General features: G+C 33.8%; 1 protein-coding gene across 1 annotated transcript in view; it reads right to left on the bottom strand.

Annotated features, from left to right (window-relative positions):
• The window catches only part of PCDH15 (protocadherin related 15), an 817,584-nt gene that overhangs the window by 441,690 nt on the left and 354,917 nt on the right, over window positions 1–20,977 (bottom strand). The window contains exons 5-6 of the mRNA XM_060127128.1: window positions 14,251–14,411; window positions 1–156 (exon numbers count right to left, since the gene is read on the bottom strand). Of these exons, the coding sequence (XP_059983111.1) occupies window positions 1–156; window positions 14,251–14,411 (317 nt within the window). The remainder of the gene's footprint in view (window positions 157–14,250; window positions 14,412–20,977) is intronic.

Below are 20,977 nucleotides of genomic sequence, written 5' to 3'. Positions count from 1 at the left end.
CTCATTCACTGTGGCGTAGTAGCTTTCATGCTTGAATGTGGGTGAGTTGTCATTTCTGTCTCTCACCACGATTCGAACTTCATGGTAGATAACAGTACCCACTTTTTTGTTGATGCACTGAACCTGTACCACGATGGAGTGTATGTTCATTGGAGGCTGCAACACAGAAATTGCATCTTTTTAAAAAAATAATTGAAACTGAAGCATCTCATTACTGTCAAAGTATTTGTTTAATAAAATCTTCTATGTTTATTCACTTTTAAATGATAGTAATCTATAAAAATTGATCCATTTTGCCTTATTTTAAGGAAAAGTGAAGACAATCATGATTATTTCATTGCTTAATTTTTAAAATATAGGGTCTGAGGTAGTATTATGTTCATAATTAGAAAACTGGTGACGAACACAATCACAAAATTAATGTCTGATATTTGATGGGATGCCACAAATTTTGTCCTTCCAAAAGTCAAAGAAGCAATGACATAAACTTCTAATTTATAAAAACAATGTATTAATGATAATATACATAGGATAGAGAGACTGTATAACATGGTATATCATTTGTTTAAATCTATATTTTTGCTAAAATATTAAACATTCATATCTGATAAAAACTAAAATACAGATAACCAAAAGAAGAGAATCCATTCACAACCCAATCAAACTTCCTAATTCTATACAGTTAGATGTTTATTTTGCTAATCTTTCCCTCTTTCCAAATATACATCTGTTTTATACACACATACACACACACACACACACACACACACACACACACGTGAATATCATCCCATGTTTGCAAATACAGATTTTCTATAGCACTTTGATGTATACTACTATGAAGCTATATTTTGTATTCCATCATAAGTCTATAGCATAGTTGGTCTAAGTAAAAACTTATAATGAGATGTTTATTATTGTCAATTTTTGTCATTACAAGCAAAATGTTTATATCTTGGTAAACGTACTGTACATAAATATGTGCTAACTTTAATTATTTTTTATGATAAATTCTTATAAGGGGAGAATTGTCATCAAGGGGGCATTTATTACTCAGGTGCTATGATGAAGGGCTTGCAGAAGTGGGATACACACATCTCTGACTCTAGAGTTAAAGTGTTTAATACCACAGAATATTTCTTTGTGATTTTTAAAATATTTTTGAGTTTATAAAATTTTCTTTACATATAATTCTATCAGTATGATCTATTCTGACCACCCTGTTTAGAATGCCATGCCTCCAGTCTGCTCTGTCCTTTCAACTTTCCCCCTATTTATTTACTGTTTTTACTACATTTCTCATGCATCACATGGCATATTACACATTTTATATATTTGTTTGAGTTTGTCTCCCTTTACTATACTGGAAGCTTCATAAAGCCTGGGGTGTTATTTTGGTCATAACTAAATCTCTCTACCCAGTAACTAGCACTGTGTCTAGAACAGATGACTGAGTACTACCCGAGTTGTACTGCTGTGCTTCTAGCCTTAGTTCCATAACCTACTAATTGTATGATCTAGATGCAAACTCTCTCTGTGCTTAGTTTATTCACTTCTAAAAATGGGGATAATACTAAACACTGACATGACATAATCATCATAAGTATTATATGAGCTTACCATGTGCTAGGCACATATTAACACATAACAGATGTAAATTATTTTTTACTTATAAAAAGCTAAATATCCAAAAAAGTAAAAAAACATGAATCTAAAAAAAACTACTGACAATCTTAAATTATAAAACAAATTATTAAATATTTGGATTAAAACCAATTTAAAGATATAGCAATGATTACTGGAACTTAGGGTAGGTTCATTAAAAATGTCACATTTCTAATGAGTAGAATGTTGTAGAAACTATACCTAACCTGAAGAAAACATTGTTTAATATCAAGATATTTTTATGGCCAATAAAGAGAAATGCAATCAAATTGTATTGTACCTGGCTGAATAATTGTATCTAGAAAGAATAACTTGAAGCATCATTATCATATGGAGGAAGGTCTCTAGTGAAGTACCATACAGATCTGAGTTCTAATGTCTGCCCCAATTCACTTTTAATCACTGACATATATAAATGTATTAAAGCCATGTGTGTAAAATCTGTGAATGCTACAAAGTTCAGAAGGATATATACTACATTTAATGATAAAAGACAAGGTTCAAAATAATTTTATCAGAATAATAAGTATCAAAAATCTACACTTCTACAATAATAAATTTAAATAATCTTATTTGTATTAGAAAAAAAGTTAATTGCCCAAATATAGTAATAAGTGGCTACAAACATTAATATGAAAATATAATTGTAAACTTTTGAGTTTTAAAAAATTTTGAGTTGGCATGTAAAGATGAGTTTACATGCCAACACTGTAAATGGACTACTAGAATAATAATACAAACTACTTCATATGCATTAATAATAGATGAAGAGATAGGTGGATTACAATAAGCACCATTTTATGGCCAAATTGGAAGTGAAGTCTAATCATCCTGAGAATGTGTGATAAAATTTGAGATGTTTAAACTAAAAATCACAAGATTCATCAGACATCTGAATGGTTGTTATGAAAAGATAAATTAGTTTATTCATTGTAGTCCCAGAGTATAGAAATAAGAACAATAAATAAAAAGTATTACAAAGCATATGTTTTCAATATAAGTCGAGATTTTCTATTAATCCAAAGTGGGTCAGAATAGAATGGACTATACAAAAAATTAAGCCCCATCACTGAAAATCTGCAAGCTTGAGACTAAAATATAACTTAAAAAGACTAGGTCTTAGAAATATTCTGGAAAGAATTTAAATTATATGACCTCCATTTTTTACTACCAGTTTTAAAGTCTTTGCTTTAATAGGCTTTTTAAGTACTGCATATTTCAATTGTAAAGTAAAAAACAATAAATACTTCTACTATTAGCCCTTGGCACACCTCTCAGAAGACAATCAGGTGACAATTTATGTTCTTCTAAAGTTATTTATCTTATAAGTATTGTGAGAGAGACCTATAAAACCATTCCATATCAACTTCTAATTCTATAGTAAGTGTTAGCATGGAACAGAAAGGTCACAACCTTTGTAAGTAGAGGATCAGATGTAGTGTGCTGCAACTCAGCGCCACTTACTCGCACTAAGTGCCCATAGATTAGATATAACCAGGTCACCTGGAACTCTTGTCACTGTCAACTTTAGTCCCCTATGCAACTGTTAGTAGCATGGATAGAACTTAGCTTGCAATAAATTCCAACCATAATGGATCATGATGAAGGCAAGAATTCCCTGTGGCTAATATACAGCATTCACTGTAATCTCACGTTGGAATAGAATCTATTCTGCTCTGTAACAAGGTCATAAATATACCAAAGACAGTTCCACCAAGTCTATTAGTGAGAGTTTAGGGAATCTAAAATGCTTAGGAATGTGTTAGGGAAGTTTTGGTTTATTTTTAATAACTGGGTGGCAAAAATAAGTCATGGCAATTCTTTCTCTGATTCTCTTAAATTGCTTCATTCATGAAACAAATCAGAAAAAAAAATGCTGTGTATAAACTGTTTGGGGGTAATTATTAGGGTGATTACCATTCATATATACCTAGACATGCAAACTATTGTCCAAATTTAAAAACAATTGTTCAGCATAGTACTCTGAATGTATATTTGCATATCTGTATATTAGTACACATGTGTGAATACATTTTGACATACATAGATAAAGTTCAGGAATGATATGTACCAACAGTTGATGAAGGTTATCTTTGAAAAGTAAGACCAAGAGTAAAAAGTAGGTGAAGAATTTTTTTCCAATAAATATGTATGAATTTTTTAATTTGAAAAACATTTATTACATTTTTCAATCACTTAAGTTGCAACATGCAAAGTGAAGCTTTTATAAATAATTTATTGATGCGAACAGTGTAGATTATAGCATACATATTCAGTCTAAGGAGAACTGAGTTTTTTCTAGAAGATACATTATTTGGATTGCTTAATAAATAAATGTTTAGCAAACCTGAATAAGAACTGATTTTATTTTTCATAAAGCAAAGGCAAATGTTATTCACTCCTCACAGGAATGGAAGTTTTTTATCATGATTTTTCTTCCTATATAAATACTATTTTTACAAAATAAAGAGTCTTCATTACTTTAAAAATAAACTGGAGGACAGTGAAAAGAAATAAGACCCAGTATGTTGTAGAAATACTTTTTAAACAATGAAACAAAAGTTAACATAAATGGCTGGCCAGAGTTATAAGTGTACTTCATAAATTAAGCTTTCAAAATAAATGGTATATTTAAAGAAGTTGCCTAAAGAAGAAAGTATGGATTTGAAAATATTGTTAGGTATATGTAATATTTAGAAATGTGTAGGTTTTTCACAATCAGTTATTAAGGACACTAAGTTTATTTAATTGTACTTATTTTATGCAAAGTTCAACATGGGTTGGGATTAATATGACACAGTCCTTTTACATTAAGCAAATCCTGTAAAACTGATATGAGATGAATATAGATAACTATAATGTGAGTCAAAAAAGAGTTCTGAAGGAATTCCCTGGCAGTCCAGTGGTTAGGACTTGGTGCCTTCACTGCTGGGGCCTGAATTCAATCCCTGGTTGGAGAACTAAGATCCTACAAACTGCATCGCACACCCAAAAAAAAAAAAAAAAAAAAAGAGTTTTGAAGGCTTAGGAGTTTGGAGTAAGAAATTATGTACCGGTGTTACTATTAGGAAATATTTTATGTAGAGAGTAGAAATTTAAGACATGTTTTGGTAGTAGATAACATTTAACTGATGGTAATGGATAAAGGTAATTTCAAAGTATAGGTTCAAAAGAGTATCAGGGTAGGCATGATAAGAAAAAGTTAGATTATGTTGAGGGAACAGCAATTAGTTCAGTTTTCCTAGATTAGAGAATATATGTTTCTAAATAAAAGGAAAAGAGATAGGCTGCAGGTTGAATCTAGGAAACCTCAAGGGACAGTTTGCACTGAGAATTCATCTACCAATAAGGTCATAACTGTGCTTTGAGACACTAAAACTGGAGAAGGCTGAATCGTGAAATATAGTAAGGAGAACTATTAGGAGATTTTTCCAAAGTCAAGTGAGAACTAAGAGGGGCTGTCCTGGAGTTATGCTGATGGATGCAAATGCAAGACATACTGTGGAGATAAAAGTACAAAACTTAGTAGTTAAATGGATATTGGCCTGGAAATAGAAGTCAAAGCTCTTTGTGCATTTACCAATTTAAAATCCAAAAGAAGAGATGTTAAGATATTCAGCATGTTCCATGCTCTTGAATTCTAAGAATTAATATAGTTAAAATGGCCATACTACCCAAAGCAATCTACAGGTTTATTGAGATCCCTATGAAATTACCCATGACATTTTTCACAGAACTGGAACAAACTATCCTAAAATTAATATGGAACCATAAATGCCCCAGAATTGCCAAAGCAATTCTTAGGAAAAAGAACAAAGCAGGAGGCATAACCCCCCCAGACTTCAGACAATACTACCAAGCTTCAATAATCAAAACAGCATGGTATTGACACAAAAACAGACATATGGATCAATGGAACAGAACAGAGAGACCAGAAATAAACCCATACACCTATGGACAATTCATCTTCAACAAAGAAGGCAAGAATATAAAATGGGGAAAAGAGTCTCTTTAGCAAGTGGTGTTGGGAAAGTTGGACAGCCACATGTAAATCAATGAAGGTAGAACACACCATCACACCATACAGAAAAATAAACTGAAAATGGCTTAAAGACTTAAATATAAGACATGACACTATAAAACTCCTAGAAGAGAACATAGGCAAAACATTCTCTGACATAAACTGTACCAATGTTTTCTTAGGTCAGTCTCCCAAGGCAATAGAAATAAAAGCAAAAATAAACAGATGGGACCTAATCAAACTTGCAAGCTTCTGTACAGCAAGGGAAACCATAAACAAAATTAAAAGGCAACCTACAGACCGGGAGAAAATATTTGCAAATAATGTGACAGACAAGGGCTTAATTTCCAAAATATACAAACAAATCATACAACTCAACAACAAAAAAACAAACAACTCAATTGAAAAATGGGCAGAAGACTAAATAGACATTTCTCCAAAGAAGACATCCAGATGGCCAACAGACACATAAAAAGATGCTCAGCATCACTAATTATTAGAGAAATGCAAACAAAAACTACAATGAGGTATCACCTCACACTGGTCAGAACAGGTATCATTAAAAAGTCTACAAATAATAAATGTTGGAGAGGGTGTGGAAAAAAGGGAACCCTCTTACACTGTTGATGGGAATGTAAATTGGTGCAGCCATTATGGAAAAGTGTATAGAGGGTTCCTCAAAAAACTAAAAATAGAGTTGCCGTATGATTTAGCAATCCCACTCCTAGGCATTTATCCAGACAAAACTATAATTCTAAAATATTCATGCACCCCTATTTTCATAGCAGCACTATATACAATAGCCTAGACATGGAAACAACCTAAATGTCCATCGACAGATAAATGGATAAAGATGCTGTGTGTGTGTGTGTGTGTGTGTGTACACACACATGCACACACACACACACACACTGGAATATTATTCAGCCATTAAAAAGAATGAAACAATGTCATTTGCAGCAACATGGATGGACCCAGAAATTATCATACTAAGTAAAGTAAGTCAGAAAGAGAAAGACAAATACCATATGATATCACTTATATGTGGAATCTAAGTACAACAAAAATGAACATATCTATGAAACAGAAACAGACTCACAGACATAGAGAACAGACTTGTGGTTGCCAAGGGAGAGAGGGGTGGTGGAGGGAAGGATTGGGAGCTTGGGATTAGCAGATGCAAACTAGTATATAAAGGATGGATAAACAACGAGGTTTGACTGTATAGCACAGGGAACTATATTCAATATCCTGTGATAAACCAGAATGGAAAAGAATATGAAAAAGAATATATATATGTATAACTGAGTCACTTTGCTGTACAACAGAAATTAACACAACATTGTAAATCAACTATACTATACTTCCATAATTTTTTTAAAATGTTGGGATTGTTATGAACACAATTTTTCACTATTCAAATCTTTTAGAAGTTTGCCCAGTTTTGAGATAAGTATAACAGGACTGTGCCAGAATTATATTTTTTATTGCAATTTGAATTATTGATTTTATTGTGACCACTATTATCCTATGTCCAATAGTGAATAGAGAATATTGCTCATGAGACAATAATTATAGACTTTAAATTAATAGACTTTAAAACAAAGAGTATAACAAAAGACAAAGGCATTACATGATGATAAAGAGGTCAACTAAATAAGATATAACATTTTTAAACATATATATACCTAAGAGTGCCTAAATATATAAAGCAAATATTAAAAGGCATAAATAGATAAATTAAAACTAATACAATAATAGTAGAGGACTTTAATTCCCCACTTATATCAAATGGATATCATCCAGACAGAAATGCAAAAAGGAAACATTGACCTTAAATGACACATTGTATCACATGGACTAGATAGGTAGCAATAGAACATCCCATCCAGAGGAGCTAGATAGGTAGCAATAGAACATCCCATCCAGAGGAGCAGAATTACCTATTCTTTTAAAGTCCACATGGAACATTCCCCATAATAGATCACATGCTAGCCAAAAAACAAGTCTCAATAAATTTAATATTACTGAAATCATACTGAGTTATTTTCCCACAACAATTGTATGAAACTAGAAATCAATTACAGGAAGAAAACTGCAGAAAATACAAGCATGTGGCGACAACAACATGGTACTAAAAAAATAAGCAATAGGTCAACAAAGAAATCAAAGAGGAAATTTAAAAAAATACCTTGAGAAGAATGAAAATATAAACACAACTTTCCAAAATCTATGGAACACAATAAAAACAGTTCTAAGAGGGAAATTTATATTGATACAGAAAAATATCAAATAAACAACCTAGTTTTACACCTAAAGGAATCAGAAAAAGAACAAAGCCCAAAATTATTAGACGAAAGGAAATGATAGAGATCAGAGTGGAAATAAATGAAATAGAGACTAAAGGGCAATAGAAAGAATAATGAAACTAAGAGCTGTTTTTTTAAAAGAAAACCAAAATTAATCTTTAGCCAGACTCATCAAGAGAAAAAGAGAGAGGGCCCAAATAAAGTAAATTAGAAATGAAAGAGGAGAATTTACAACTAATATCATAGAAATACAAACAATGATAAGAGACTACTATAGATAAGTTTATGTCAAAAACTGGACAACCTAGAAGACATAAACAAATTAGAAACATATAATCTTCCAAGACTGAATACGGAAGAAATAGAAAATATGAACAGACAAATTACTAGTGATGAAATTAAACGAATAATCAATAAACTCCCAACAAACAAAAGTATAGAACCAGAAAGCTTCACAAGGGAATTCTACCAAACATTTAAAGAGTTAATACCTATCCTTCTCAAACTATTCCAAGACAAAATACAAATGAAAGGAATGCTTCCAAACTCATTCTATGAGGCCAGCATTACCTTGATATCAAAACCAGACAAAGACATTATAAAAAGAGAAAATTAGAGGCCAATATTCCTGATGAACATAGATGCAAAAATTCTTAACAAAATATTAGCAAACTGAATTCAACAATATATTAAAAGGTTCATACATCATGATCAAGTGGGATTTATTCCAGGGATGCAAGGATGGTTCAATATTTGCAAATCAATCCAAATTATACACCATATTACCAAATGAAGGATAAAAATCATATGATCATCGCAATAGATACAAAAAAAGGATTTGACAAAATTCAACATCCATTCATGATTAAAAAAAAAAGACTCTCAACAAAGTTGGTAGATTGGTACTATAGCTCAACACAATGGCCAATTTTTTTTTTTTTTGCTAAGAACATAGTATTGATTTAACAACAAGCGATTGGTCTTACATGTATTACTATGCACCATTACTTTCTCTGTTCAAACAACCAAAACTAAACAAATCAAATGCAATGCTATTTATTTTTTGTTGATTTTCACAGGTGATACTTCGATGTTGAGTTTGTCCACAGAAACATTTGATCTTCTCCCACGTTCGATGGCTGGACTTAGATGAAATTTCTCCCTTCTTTTAAGTTCTTGGGATCCTGAATTCTCATGACCAATGCTTCACATCCTAGAGTTTTCTAGATTGCACCAGTGTCCCCTTGGTTGGTACTTCAGAATCTCATTTTGCCACTCATCATCAAAAGCATGAACATCACTTTCATTCATATTGATGAACTCTTGATTGACCTCTTTATCTCCAGTCTTGCTGTTCTTTGACTTTTTCTTTTTTTTTTTGTGGTACACTGTCCTCTCACTGTTGTGGCCTCTCCCGTTGCAGAGCACAAGCTCCGGACACGCAGGCTCAGCGGCCATGGCTCACAGGCCCAGCTGCTCAGTGGCATGTGGGATCTTCCCGGACCGGGGCACAAACCCGTGTCCCCTGCATCGGCAGGCGGACTCTCAACCACTGCATCACCAGGGAAGCCCTATTCTTTGACTTTTTAATGACATGAGTTTGGTCATGAAGGTGATGACCAACAGCCATTTTTTCTAGTCCACTCTCAAGAATCTCTCAGTGCCCTCCTACTTTCTTTTATTCCTCCTGGAGCCCTGCGAGTTTGAGTTGAGGTCTGGAAAATCTTTGGTTGTTCATCTCCTACTTTGGAATAAGTCATAACTGAGGAAGAACTAAACAAATGTCCATTTGGATCCATTGAAAAGTGACCAAAGTTTCTTTGTAATTCCTGCATACTGTTTCGTATATTTAACATTATTTGGTCCATTGACTGAAGAGGGTTGACATCTGTACAAGTCAAGGAGTTTTCTCCATCCTCATATCCCGTACGGTTACAAGCTCTTCCTCTACCATCAGAGATGTTGAACATGTCTCTTCCAAAAGGTTCAGAAAAATTTCTCATCATCTGTCGCATACTTTCTCAGTGTGCCATGAACGAATCAGAGAAGAAGGGATCATCCTCAAAGCTGCTGCTCAGCATCCCAAACATCCTGGCTCTGTCTCAGGTGGCGACATTCACGGACAGACTGGAAAACGATGCAACTTGCCGCGGCCGCAGCCTGAGCCAGCCTGTTCAATAATGGCCATTTATGACAAACTCACAGCTAACATCATACCCAATGGTGAAAAGCTGAAAGCTTTTCCTCTAAGATCAAGAATAAGACAAGGGGGCTTCCCTGGTGGCGCAGTGGTTGAGAGTCCGCCTGTCGATGCAGGGGAGGCGGGTTCGTGACCCAGTCCGGGAGGATCCCACGTGCCTCGGAGCGGCTGGGCCTGTGAGCCATGGCCGCTGGGCCTGCGCGTCCGGAGTCTGTGCTCCGCAAAGGGAGAGGCCACAGCAAGTGGGAGGCTCGCGTACCGCAAAAAAAAAAAAAAAAAAAAAAAGAATAAGACAAGGATGCTACTCTCACCACTTTTGTTCAACATAGTATTGGAAGTCCTAGTGCCAGCAATTAGACGAGATAAAATAAATAAAAGATATCCAAATTGGAAGAGAAGAAGTAAAACTGTCACTATTTGCAGATGACATAATACTATATGTAGAAAACACTAAAGACTTCACAAAAAAATTACTATAACTAATAAATAAATTCAGTACAGTTTCAGGATACAACAAATTTAATATACAGAACACTGTTGCATTTCTATACATTAATAATGAACTATCAGAAAGAGAAATCAAGTAAACGATCCTACTTACAACTGCATTAAACAGAATAAATACCTAGGAATAAATTTAACCAAGGAGATGAAAGATCTGTACTCTGAGAACTCTAAGATGTTGATGAAAGAAATGGAAGATGACACAAATAAAAGGAAAGATATACCTTTTTTGTGGACTGGAATAATTAATATTGTTAAAATGCCCATACTATCTAAAGCAATCTACAGATTCGACACAATCCCTATCAAAATAATCATGGCATTTTTCACAGAACTAAAACAAATAATCTAAAAATGTGAAAAGGGGATGATATCAGAATAAAATGAATACACTTAACTTTGGGGGAAAAATCACTCCTGTTTTATTTTGTTTCATTTTTCTCATGTTACTATAGACATGTGCTAAATTTTAAAGACTGGCCCTTTACCTATATATTTATCTCTAAATCTACTGCACAGTTTATGAAAGAAAATACTGAATTAGCAAAACTTTGTTTCCTTTCAGCTCTAACATTCAATAATTCTGTAAAGCATCTATACTCAGCTAACTTTAAATGATACTGTATTAAAAATACGTGCTCTATCTAGTTAATCTTGCCTTGATCTTACATTTGGTATTACTATCTGGCTTTTCCTCTCTTCTTCCTGATTTCTCTGTCAGTGAGGGCTCCACCACCTTAATTTTGTAACAGAAACCATTTAATCTCACACTTTCAATTTCTGGATTGAGGGCATTCTTAATTAACATTATTATTTTTTACCCTGAACTGAAAGCATTTTCCTCATCAACCTTTCTCAACTAATGCTGCCAGGAAAGAAAATAAAGGCATAACGTCTTATTATTTATCTGTCACTCCTTCATGGTCACAAATTCTATTTGGAAAAAAAAAAAAAAGCTGCAAAGTGCCCCTACTCATAGAAGGCCCGGCCCAAATCCTGTGTCTATTTTAATTCCGGTTTTGTAAGTCCCACCACCCTGTAAGAGTACTTGTACAAAATGGCAAACTTAGATCTTTGTCATGACGTTCTTTAACTATACAGGCTTGAATTCACTTAGATAAATAATTGTACATTTATCTAGATAATTATATATAATTATAAATAAATTATCTAAATAATTAGATAAATGTTTAGAATATCTTTTATTTACTATCTTGTCATTATTTCAATAAGTTGATTTGCCAATTGGTAAATACATTGCAAATATGTAAGCATGTTTTTGTTTTCTTTTGTTTTGTTTTTCTTTACAGATTTCCCTCTGCCGTATTCATTTAACATTTAATATTCTTTAGGTGTCCTATTCTCCAGCATCTTTAGCTAATTTCAGGTAGGTGTCCAATGACAACACTTTAATTTGTAAAACACTTTTTCAAGTTTAACTTAACCATAGCATTTCTAATCCAAAAGAACATTTTAAATGGAAAGGAAATTATTTTTGATTATTGTCTTAAAAAAAAAGCCTGGATGGTTCTTTAAATGATACGTGTGCACATTTTTGTAATTATTTCTTTCAGGTCAAATCAATTTTTAAGTGTATTCCCATGATACTATTTCAGTTTGCCCAATGTCCAATAAATGCTGCCCTTATCAGAAATTAAAAAACAATAATACCAAGGAAACAGATAAGTATCTTAAAAAGTGAAGATGATTTTTGGTAATTAAAACAATGTTGTAGGTTGGAGACACGGAATGCATTTTATGAATACTGAAGGTTATCTTTTCCTTTGACTCATAAATCAGACCTAGAACTTATGCTTTTTAATATCAAATTGAGAAAAAAAACTGATTCCAAAAAGAAAGTAATTTACCAGTAAACAAGTAAATTATCATAATCATAGGTGATTTTAAAAAAGGAAACAAAATATAAAATGACAGTGGCCTAAAATAGATAAATATTCTATAATTCTCCAAACATGTTACATTATAAAATTCATATGACTTGGATATGAGTATTCCTACTTAAAGCCAGTAAAGGATGCCTTGTGGGGAGTGGGAAAAACAAGTAAAGGGGGTCAACCATACGATGATGGATGATAACTAGACTTGTGGTGGTGATCACTCTGTAGTGTAAACAGATTTTGAACTATAATGCTGTACACCTGAAACCAGGTGTAATATAATATAGTATGATGTAATTTAAAAAAAGAAGGATGCCTGTGAGTAACACAGCTTGGGGAGACTCTTGCACCTTGCCAGTTTGTGCCGTTATCCAAATTGCTTTCATAAAAGCAAGACTTATTATAAGATAACTTAAGATAAGGCAAGATAAATTCTAAGATAACAACTGTCCTTATTCCGTTTTACGCCTTCTTAACCACCCAGACAAAACTGTAAATTGTGGGGTGTGAAAAATGTTGCCATGATGAAACGACATAGTGAGTGAGGGCAATGATGGAGATGGGAACAGCATCAAGGATGACTTTTTCCCCCCTAGGTTGAGCCAACAGACTCACTCCTGTTCTCCACTGATATCCTCCTCTCACATCTGTCCCCACTGCTCAGTCAGCTGAATTATGGGCCTCCCCAAGTGTACAGGGCAGCCCATGCTGGTGGGAGAGTCCTATTACTGCCCACCTCAACACAAAGCTCTTAAAGACTCTGAATTTTAGATATGAAATAGATTAGGGATCATCTACTTCACACATATTTAAAGTGAATCATAAATCCCGAACACTGTGGTGATATGATTCAGGTTCCCTAGGTTGAATATCTGACATTTCGATTTTATAAAGTGGAAATTTGGGAGTTGGCATGTTTAGATGTACTTCTCAAGTTTTCCCAAGGTCCTGTACAATTACTGGTTATAACACCCACACACATACATACACACACTTTTCTCTGCACTCAAGACTAGAATGAAATAAGTGAGACTAAAGTTACATTACTGAGCTACTTAAATCTACTCAAGTTTTTTAACTTTTTCAGAAAGAAGACATTTAACTTTGGTTATTTAGGTATTATTAATACCTAACTACTTAGATCATACTACCTGAGAGCAACTGGACTGGGACACTGCCAGGAAACTTCTGCTCACCTTCTTTTCATTTTTTTCAGCTCTATAAGCACATTGCCATTCATCTCTCAATGAACACTTACTGCTTGAAGAGCACCCGCCTGTTAGTAGTTCAACTAAAGTTTCTGTCCTCAAGCCAACATGTAGTTGTACTCTCAAATTCTGCCATGAATTGGGCTGTGCGTATCCTGCTTTTCCAAGGTTACCACCCCTTTATTCTGAGCACTCTGTTCTCTCCTTATTCAGAAGTCTGACAAGCTTCCAGGATGTCAGAAGAGGAATACAATGGTTCTCTCAGACACAGATGGTTCCTCTTTCTTTTTCTTCTTTCAAGGAGTTAAAAAAAATGTTTTTGTTGATGAACACAGAAAATAAACTCAAATTATATAACAAAAATTTGATATATCAACAAATACATGCAGATATTTAAATGATGATTAAGTTGTAACAGAGGGACAAAGAAAAAAAATGTACTAACATCTCTATCCAGAACTCTGCCCGTGCTGTTCAGGAAAAGCATTTGTTTAACAGGATCCAGCAATACCCAATAATCCACGTTGTCCTTTAAAGAAAGTTCTATGGTTGGCTCTGGTCCTCCAGCAGTCCCTTTGATCAGCATGTTATCCACCAGAATAGTACCTGCAAACCAAAGAGAATTACTTGAAAATATATTCTACCTGTATGCATTCTTTAACAAAGATCATATGCTTAAACCCCAGCTGACTTGCAAATCTGATTCAAACCGAAGATATTCAACTTTATATCTGTCATGATATAGAAAATGTCCTGCTTCAAAAAGGCAAAAATACCTTTATAATGCTATTTATAAATGATATTTTGGGGAGATGAGGTGGGAGACAGATTCAAACACTTGGTGAGTCTCATCATCTATTTCTTGCATCCTTTTAACAGCATGAATCTGTTCCCCGCCCTGTCCATCACTTCTCGCAGGAGTTATCACTGAATTTTATCCTGAACAAAAGGAAAGCCTATAATAACAGAGGCTGATACTTCAATTCACTCAGTAAGACTTCTGATATGAAAAGAGATATCCTGAAAATAAGAGAAAGGAAGAGATAAAGAAGTAGCAGAGACTCCCATGGTGAGAACTGCTTCTTCATCTTTTATCTTAGAGCAAATCCATAAACCATAAATCTTAATGTGAAAGACAAAACTAGTGTTCAGATACACAATAGAAGCCATTCTTCTCTAAGACATGTCTGGGGTACTCAACTAGAACAACATACTATTTTAATGTGACATTTCAATGTTTGCTTTCTTATTATTCTTTCCGTGGGCTGAATTGTAGACACTTGTTGAGTAAGAGCTGAAGCGAGAGATCTCTAATCTCTCCAACTCTGTTAAAGATTCCATCTATTTTAAAAATTGAATGCAAACAGCACTGATGCAATTCAAATCCCCTCTTTTTTCCCATGCTGCAATGATCCCTTTGACAAACAATAATGTACTATACAGCAATCATGTACAAACAATAATGTACTTACAGCAATCATTTTCAGCTGATCCATTTTACTAAACTTATGGTATAAAGAAGAGATGTGGCCATGCAAATAAAATGTACCCTCCTAAGGACATTAGAATAAATGGCACATATCTAGAAAATTCATTGCCTTAGGATAGCATACAAGAATATATAATCTATAAATATGAATCTAGCTTGAAGAATAATAATACAATATGTATTGCTGCATTTTCATAAGGCACAAAATTGGCTTCAATGTTGTATCATTGCACAATTACAAATAAAAGGGGGGGAGTCTGGAAGATTTTTCTCAGCAAGTTAATAATAATAATAGTAATAATAATAATCTATAATATCTCTTTATCATGTTATTACTAATGAGCTTTATCTCACTAGGGAATGTTGAAATGAACCATTCTTTTATAACAATATATCTAAATAATGTTTAAATACACACTCACACACATACTTTTCTAAATGGCAGATTATTTACTTCTACTTTTTCACATACTAGTACACATATATGTAAATATATGAGCGAAACTGATCCTGCCATTTTTCTACTCAACTAGCAAATATATAATCTACAGATATTACATCCAAAAGTATAGATCAGACAATGATGGCATTTTCTGGTCTACAAATATGTTCTAGGCCTGAGTATACACTCTTTTACAAATACTTCACACAACTAACCTTTGAAAAATTATTTGGCCTGTGTTTTCAATATGTAATTAAGAAATTAAAGGGGATTATATTTTCTGATTAAGAAAAAAATAAAGTATAATAAGTAGGTCAACTAACATTAACATTTATGCCTTGACTCATAATGCATAACAGCAGTAATAGCAGGTCTTTCTCTAGTGTACATACACTCTATGCAGGTTCACGAAGGGAAGGCATAATAAACAATGGTTGAAATCAGGAAAAAGGAATTCACTTAGTTTGACACTCATGTCATAGAAGTGAAGAGAGCTGGCCCTGGAACTGACAGAGTTAGAATCTAATCCTGGATCCACAATTTAAGAGCCATGTGAAAATGGACAGATTACATAACTACTCACCTTCAATTTCTCTCTTCTACAAAATCAAAAATCAATACCACAATGGAAGAGGTATTTTTTATTATAGCACCATATGTATGCAGTTGAAAAAAAACTTGTATTCTTGTATCGAAAGCACTAACGAAAGCTGAAACAGTCACAATCAAAATACTAGCACAGTTAAGTATTTAATGATATTTTCTTCAAGCATCATAGTCAATATTTACAGCCTTAAATATTGGGGTTTATGCTTCTTCCTTCAAGAAGTAGGTATTGAGGGTCATTTGCTTCTAAATGCAGATTTTTTTCAATGAAATTGAAAATTCGATCCAGCATTTAGCTTTCTTCATTAATCTATTGTTTTAAACTCAGAAAAAAATTTCACACCTCCTTCATCTGTACCCACAGCTTCTCCATATTAACATATTATCAATCATAACCACTAATGTAAACTCTACTTGCATTAAATAAAGGTGCTGCAGATTTTCAGCTTTTTTCTTAAGATCTGCTTACATAGCTATTTATTTTTAACTGTGATAAAAATGTGCCCAGAATATGTTAAAACATAAATATACTGTAAAATAACATATGAATCAATAAAATCCCTTCCTTATACCAACTCCATTCCCCTATTTACCAATGTGTATAAGATAATTTGCATCAAAGAAGAGCTGTTGGGTTGATCTGATGACTAAATGAGATAATGCATGTGAAGTACTGATTGCAGTCCCTGGTATAGAATAAGCAATTGACAAATGTGAATTATGTTTATTGTTGTTAATGTTATTAATTATATTATATATATTTATATTATATTAACTCCATTTTGGAAGCAAAAGCATTTGAAACTAAAGCAAAATGACTTATTTTATGTCCCAGAAGTTTTTACAAACCAAGTCTACTCTTCATGTCACAAAGCTAAGGCATGTGTGGCAAGCCATCTGAAGAATTCATAGGGGCCCAAAGGATTTGAATGCAAAGTAATCTCTCTGGGAAGTTAGAAGGTAGGGAGAGAATGCTCACTATAGGTAAACTTGTAAAGATAATTCTTTGTCTCTGGTGATGGCAATCCATCCAAGGATTGATAGGCAATCCCTGCTATCACTAGGGAGTGACCCACTCTTTCCACTTTCTAACTTCACACAATTTTGATTTTGCTCATAGAAACTAAAATTAGATTTGATGGCAAGAAAAGGATCTTATTCACAAATTCATAGTAGTAGTGATCTTTAGCTTGAACACTTTTTACTCATCCCCAGCACACATTTGGTTCTATTAGGGACTACACACACACACACACACACACACACACACACACACACACACACACACACGCACACATTTATTATAGGAACTAAATCATAACTGGATATTTAATATATTCCTGAATATTGTATTTGCTTCTTTAAATAGGCAGTTATAACACAAGTGGGTTACCTTCTAAAAATGCTATGGAGGTGGCAGTGAGGAGAGGGGTCCATTGCCTTTCTAATTAACCTAATTCAATGACTCTGAAAGAGTAAGTTCTACAGGGAAAGAGTAACTGACTGGGTTCATTCCAAACATTAAAATAAGAAAATCACTCTGTGCACAGAACACACTACTTGCTAGAAAACAATTAATTATGCAAAGGTGTATAACCAATATGAATTGCATAAAATCTCTCCCAACAATCTTTCCCCAGTTTAAGTCAACTAGAAGAATGTTCAGCTACATCATATAGGCAGAAGCATCTGTTGCATTTTCTTGTATATTACTCCTTGCAAATGAAACCAGAACAAAGCTCCCAAATGTACATTATTTGATTAAAACAAAGTTTCTTAAAAAGTGAAATTATAGCTAATATATAGTTTTTCAGTGAGGTTAAACAGTAAGCATGGCCATTATGTAGTTGTTTATTGAGTAAAATCTAGATTCGAAGATTATCAGGCTAAGTAAAACTCTTCTTATGCTCAAATCCTCATCTTTGTTGAAACTTTCCTGGACTTTTCTTGATTTTTCACACTTCTTGGTTTACAATTATATAAACTACACATTTTAGCTAAGCCTATGTTCATATCATATCTAGATAACTACTTGGTAAAAGGGAAGAAAATATATGTGTATCCAGCAACTTCATAAAGAAAATAGCAATATTAATTGGGCTGTGTTTGAATGCTGGGGATATATTAGCCACATACAATATTTGCTAAAGATGGAAAATGATACCAATCAAGTCAATAGTGATTTGAAATAGTGATTTAAAAGCATACTTCTTTGCAAAATTATGTTAGTCTTTAAAATTTATATTTTATTTACTTCAAAAGAACAAACCATTACAAAATGGGCAGCTTTGTTCGAGTGTACTTCACTCACATTACTTAAGTAACAATACCTTTTATTTACTTATATTTTACTTCACGATGCATAACAGGTGATATATCAAGTATGGCATAGGCATACAAGTATAAAACTTTAAGAATAAAGGGATTTTTTTCCCTTCTAGTCTTAACTTTTTCCTTAGAAATTGATATAAATATCTTGACATTTAGACAATTGCTATTATCTCTATTCTGTTGTAAATAAAATATTAAGTAAATGTATGTATGTTATGCATTTTGATGTAGTAGGCATGTTCATTTGCTCAACTAAAAATAAGATCACAGAATTTTAGAATTAGAAAAGAACCTACCATCTCATATATATATCATATATATATGGAAAATGAAGCCAAACCTCTAGTATCTCAAAATTTCCCTACCCCGAGCATTGAAATAACCTGACCAAGGTGGCACAGCTAATAAAACCATATCCAATACCAAATCCCAGGTTTACTAATTCACAGTTTAGATATCCTTTCCCTATATCTTGAGTTCACCTTGAAAATACACAAAATTTTTAATTTAAATATGAAATTACGGGGACTTCCCTGGTGGTCCAGTGGTAATGCAGGGGATGTGGGTTCGATCCCTCGTCAGGGAACTAAGATCCCACATGGCGCGGGGCAACTAAGCCCACACACCACAACTACTGAGCTCACGTGCCTCAACTAGAGAGACTGCGTGCCACAAACTACAGAGCCCAAATGCTCTGGAAGCCACATCCTACAACTAGAGAGCCCACGAACCCTGGAGCCTGTGTGCCACAACTAGAGAGAAGTCCATGCACTGCAACAAAGAGCCTACACACCGTAATGAAAGATCCTGCACACTTCAACAAAGATCCCGTGTGCCACAACTAAGACCCAATGCAGCCAAAAATAAAATAAATAATAAATAAATCTTTAAAAAAATGTGAAATTACAAAAACCTTGTTAGTTTCGTTTTGAGTTCATGGGAAACTCACACAAAAATCCAGTTGATGTATAAATTCATTATTTGGATTGTTGTGCCCTACAATTTTCTGACAACATTTAAAGGGTTAAAATGGAAACAATTCTAAAGATACAGGGAGAATAGTACAATGTAATTATCAACTACCTGACCTTAGAACTAATTTTCCTAAATTATAGCCATAAGAATAGATATAGTCTCTGACCTTATAGCTAACAACTCATAAAAGAAAATAGATAGTTGACATTAAGGATAACCCAATAAAACTTCAGGTCAGACTTGGAGTATCAGTTTAAGAAATGAACATACTAACCTAGAATCCCTTGGGACAAATATTGTACCTTCTTTCCACTGTGGCAGAGGGAAGAATTCTAAAGAAAGAAGCTGTATCCTGAGCTTACAGAAGCTAAAATGACTCCATGGTAGACAGACTCTTAAGGTACCCCCATATGCCTGCCTCCTGGTTTTATGTGATTCCCTTCCCCTGAGTGTGGGTGGGACCTATGACTTGCTTATAATCAAAATAATATGACAAAGGTAATGGGAAGTTATATTTATGTGTACATTATGTGGTTATGTTACATGAGAATCTAGTGACTATCTTGTTGAAGCTCTTTCTCTCTCTTTCCCTTGCTGGATTTGACAAAACAATTAGCCATGTTGGGAGGCCCACATGGCAAGGAAGCAAGGCAGCCTTTAAGAGCTGAGGGTAGTCAGATGACAAGCAGTCAGATACAGAAGACTTCAGTCCTACAACCACAAGGAAGGTGATTTTGCCAAGCCCGAGTTACCTTGGAAGCAGATGCTTCCCTAGCCAAGTCTGAGCTGAGACTGTAGCCTTGACAACACCTTGATTATAGCCTTGTTGACACCATAAGAGAAACTGGTTACACTATGCCTGGACTCCAGGCCCAAAGTAATTGTGAAATGATAAATGTGTGTTGTAAAATACTGTTTATTTCAATATTGTTATGCAGCATTAGACAGCTAAGACAGCCCTAAAGCCAAGAGATCTATGTTCAAAATCTTGGCTCCACTACTTACTAAATCTGTGATCTTAGGCAAGTTCCCAGGTTCTTGTAATCAGCAATATGCATTGTTATGAAAAATAATGGATGTAAGTAAAAGCACATAGTTAATAAATAATACTTTTCATCTCACTGTCACTGGGATGGGAGTTTGTACAGATTGAAGCATATAAAGGTCCTATTCATACTATTTCATTAAATTTGGAACACTAGCCACACATTTTAAAACATAATGTCACTTTTTTAACTAAGATAGAAGCATACATGAAACCCAAGAGATAAAAAGAGAAGACTGTGCATATGCATAACAGAAAATAAAAGTGGGAGGGGCAACAGTTTA

This window comes from Lagenorhynchus albirostris, chromosome 16 (assembly GCF_949774975.1).
Source record: "Lagenorhynchus albirostris chromosome 16, mLagAlb1.1, whole genome shotgun sequence".
Classification (NCBI taxonomy): Eukaryota; Metazoa; Chordata; class Mammalia; order Artiodactyla; family Delphinidae; genus Lagenorhynchus; species Lagenorhynchus albirostris.
The sequence above is the reverse complement of the archived record's forward strand: the minus strand, read 5'-3'. Positions and strand labels throughout refer to the sequence as shown.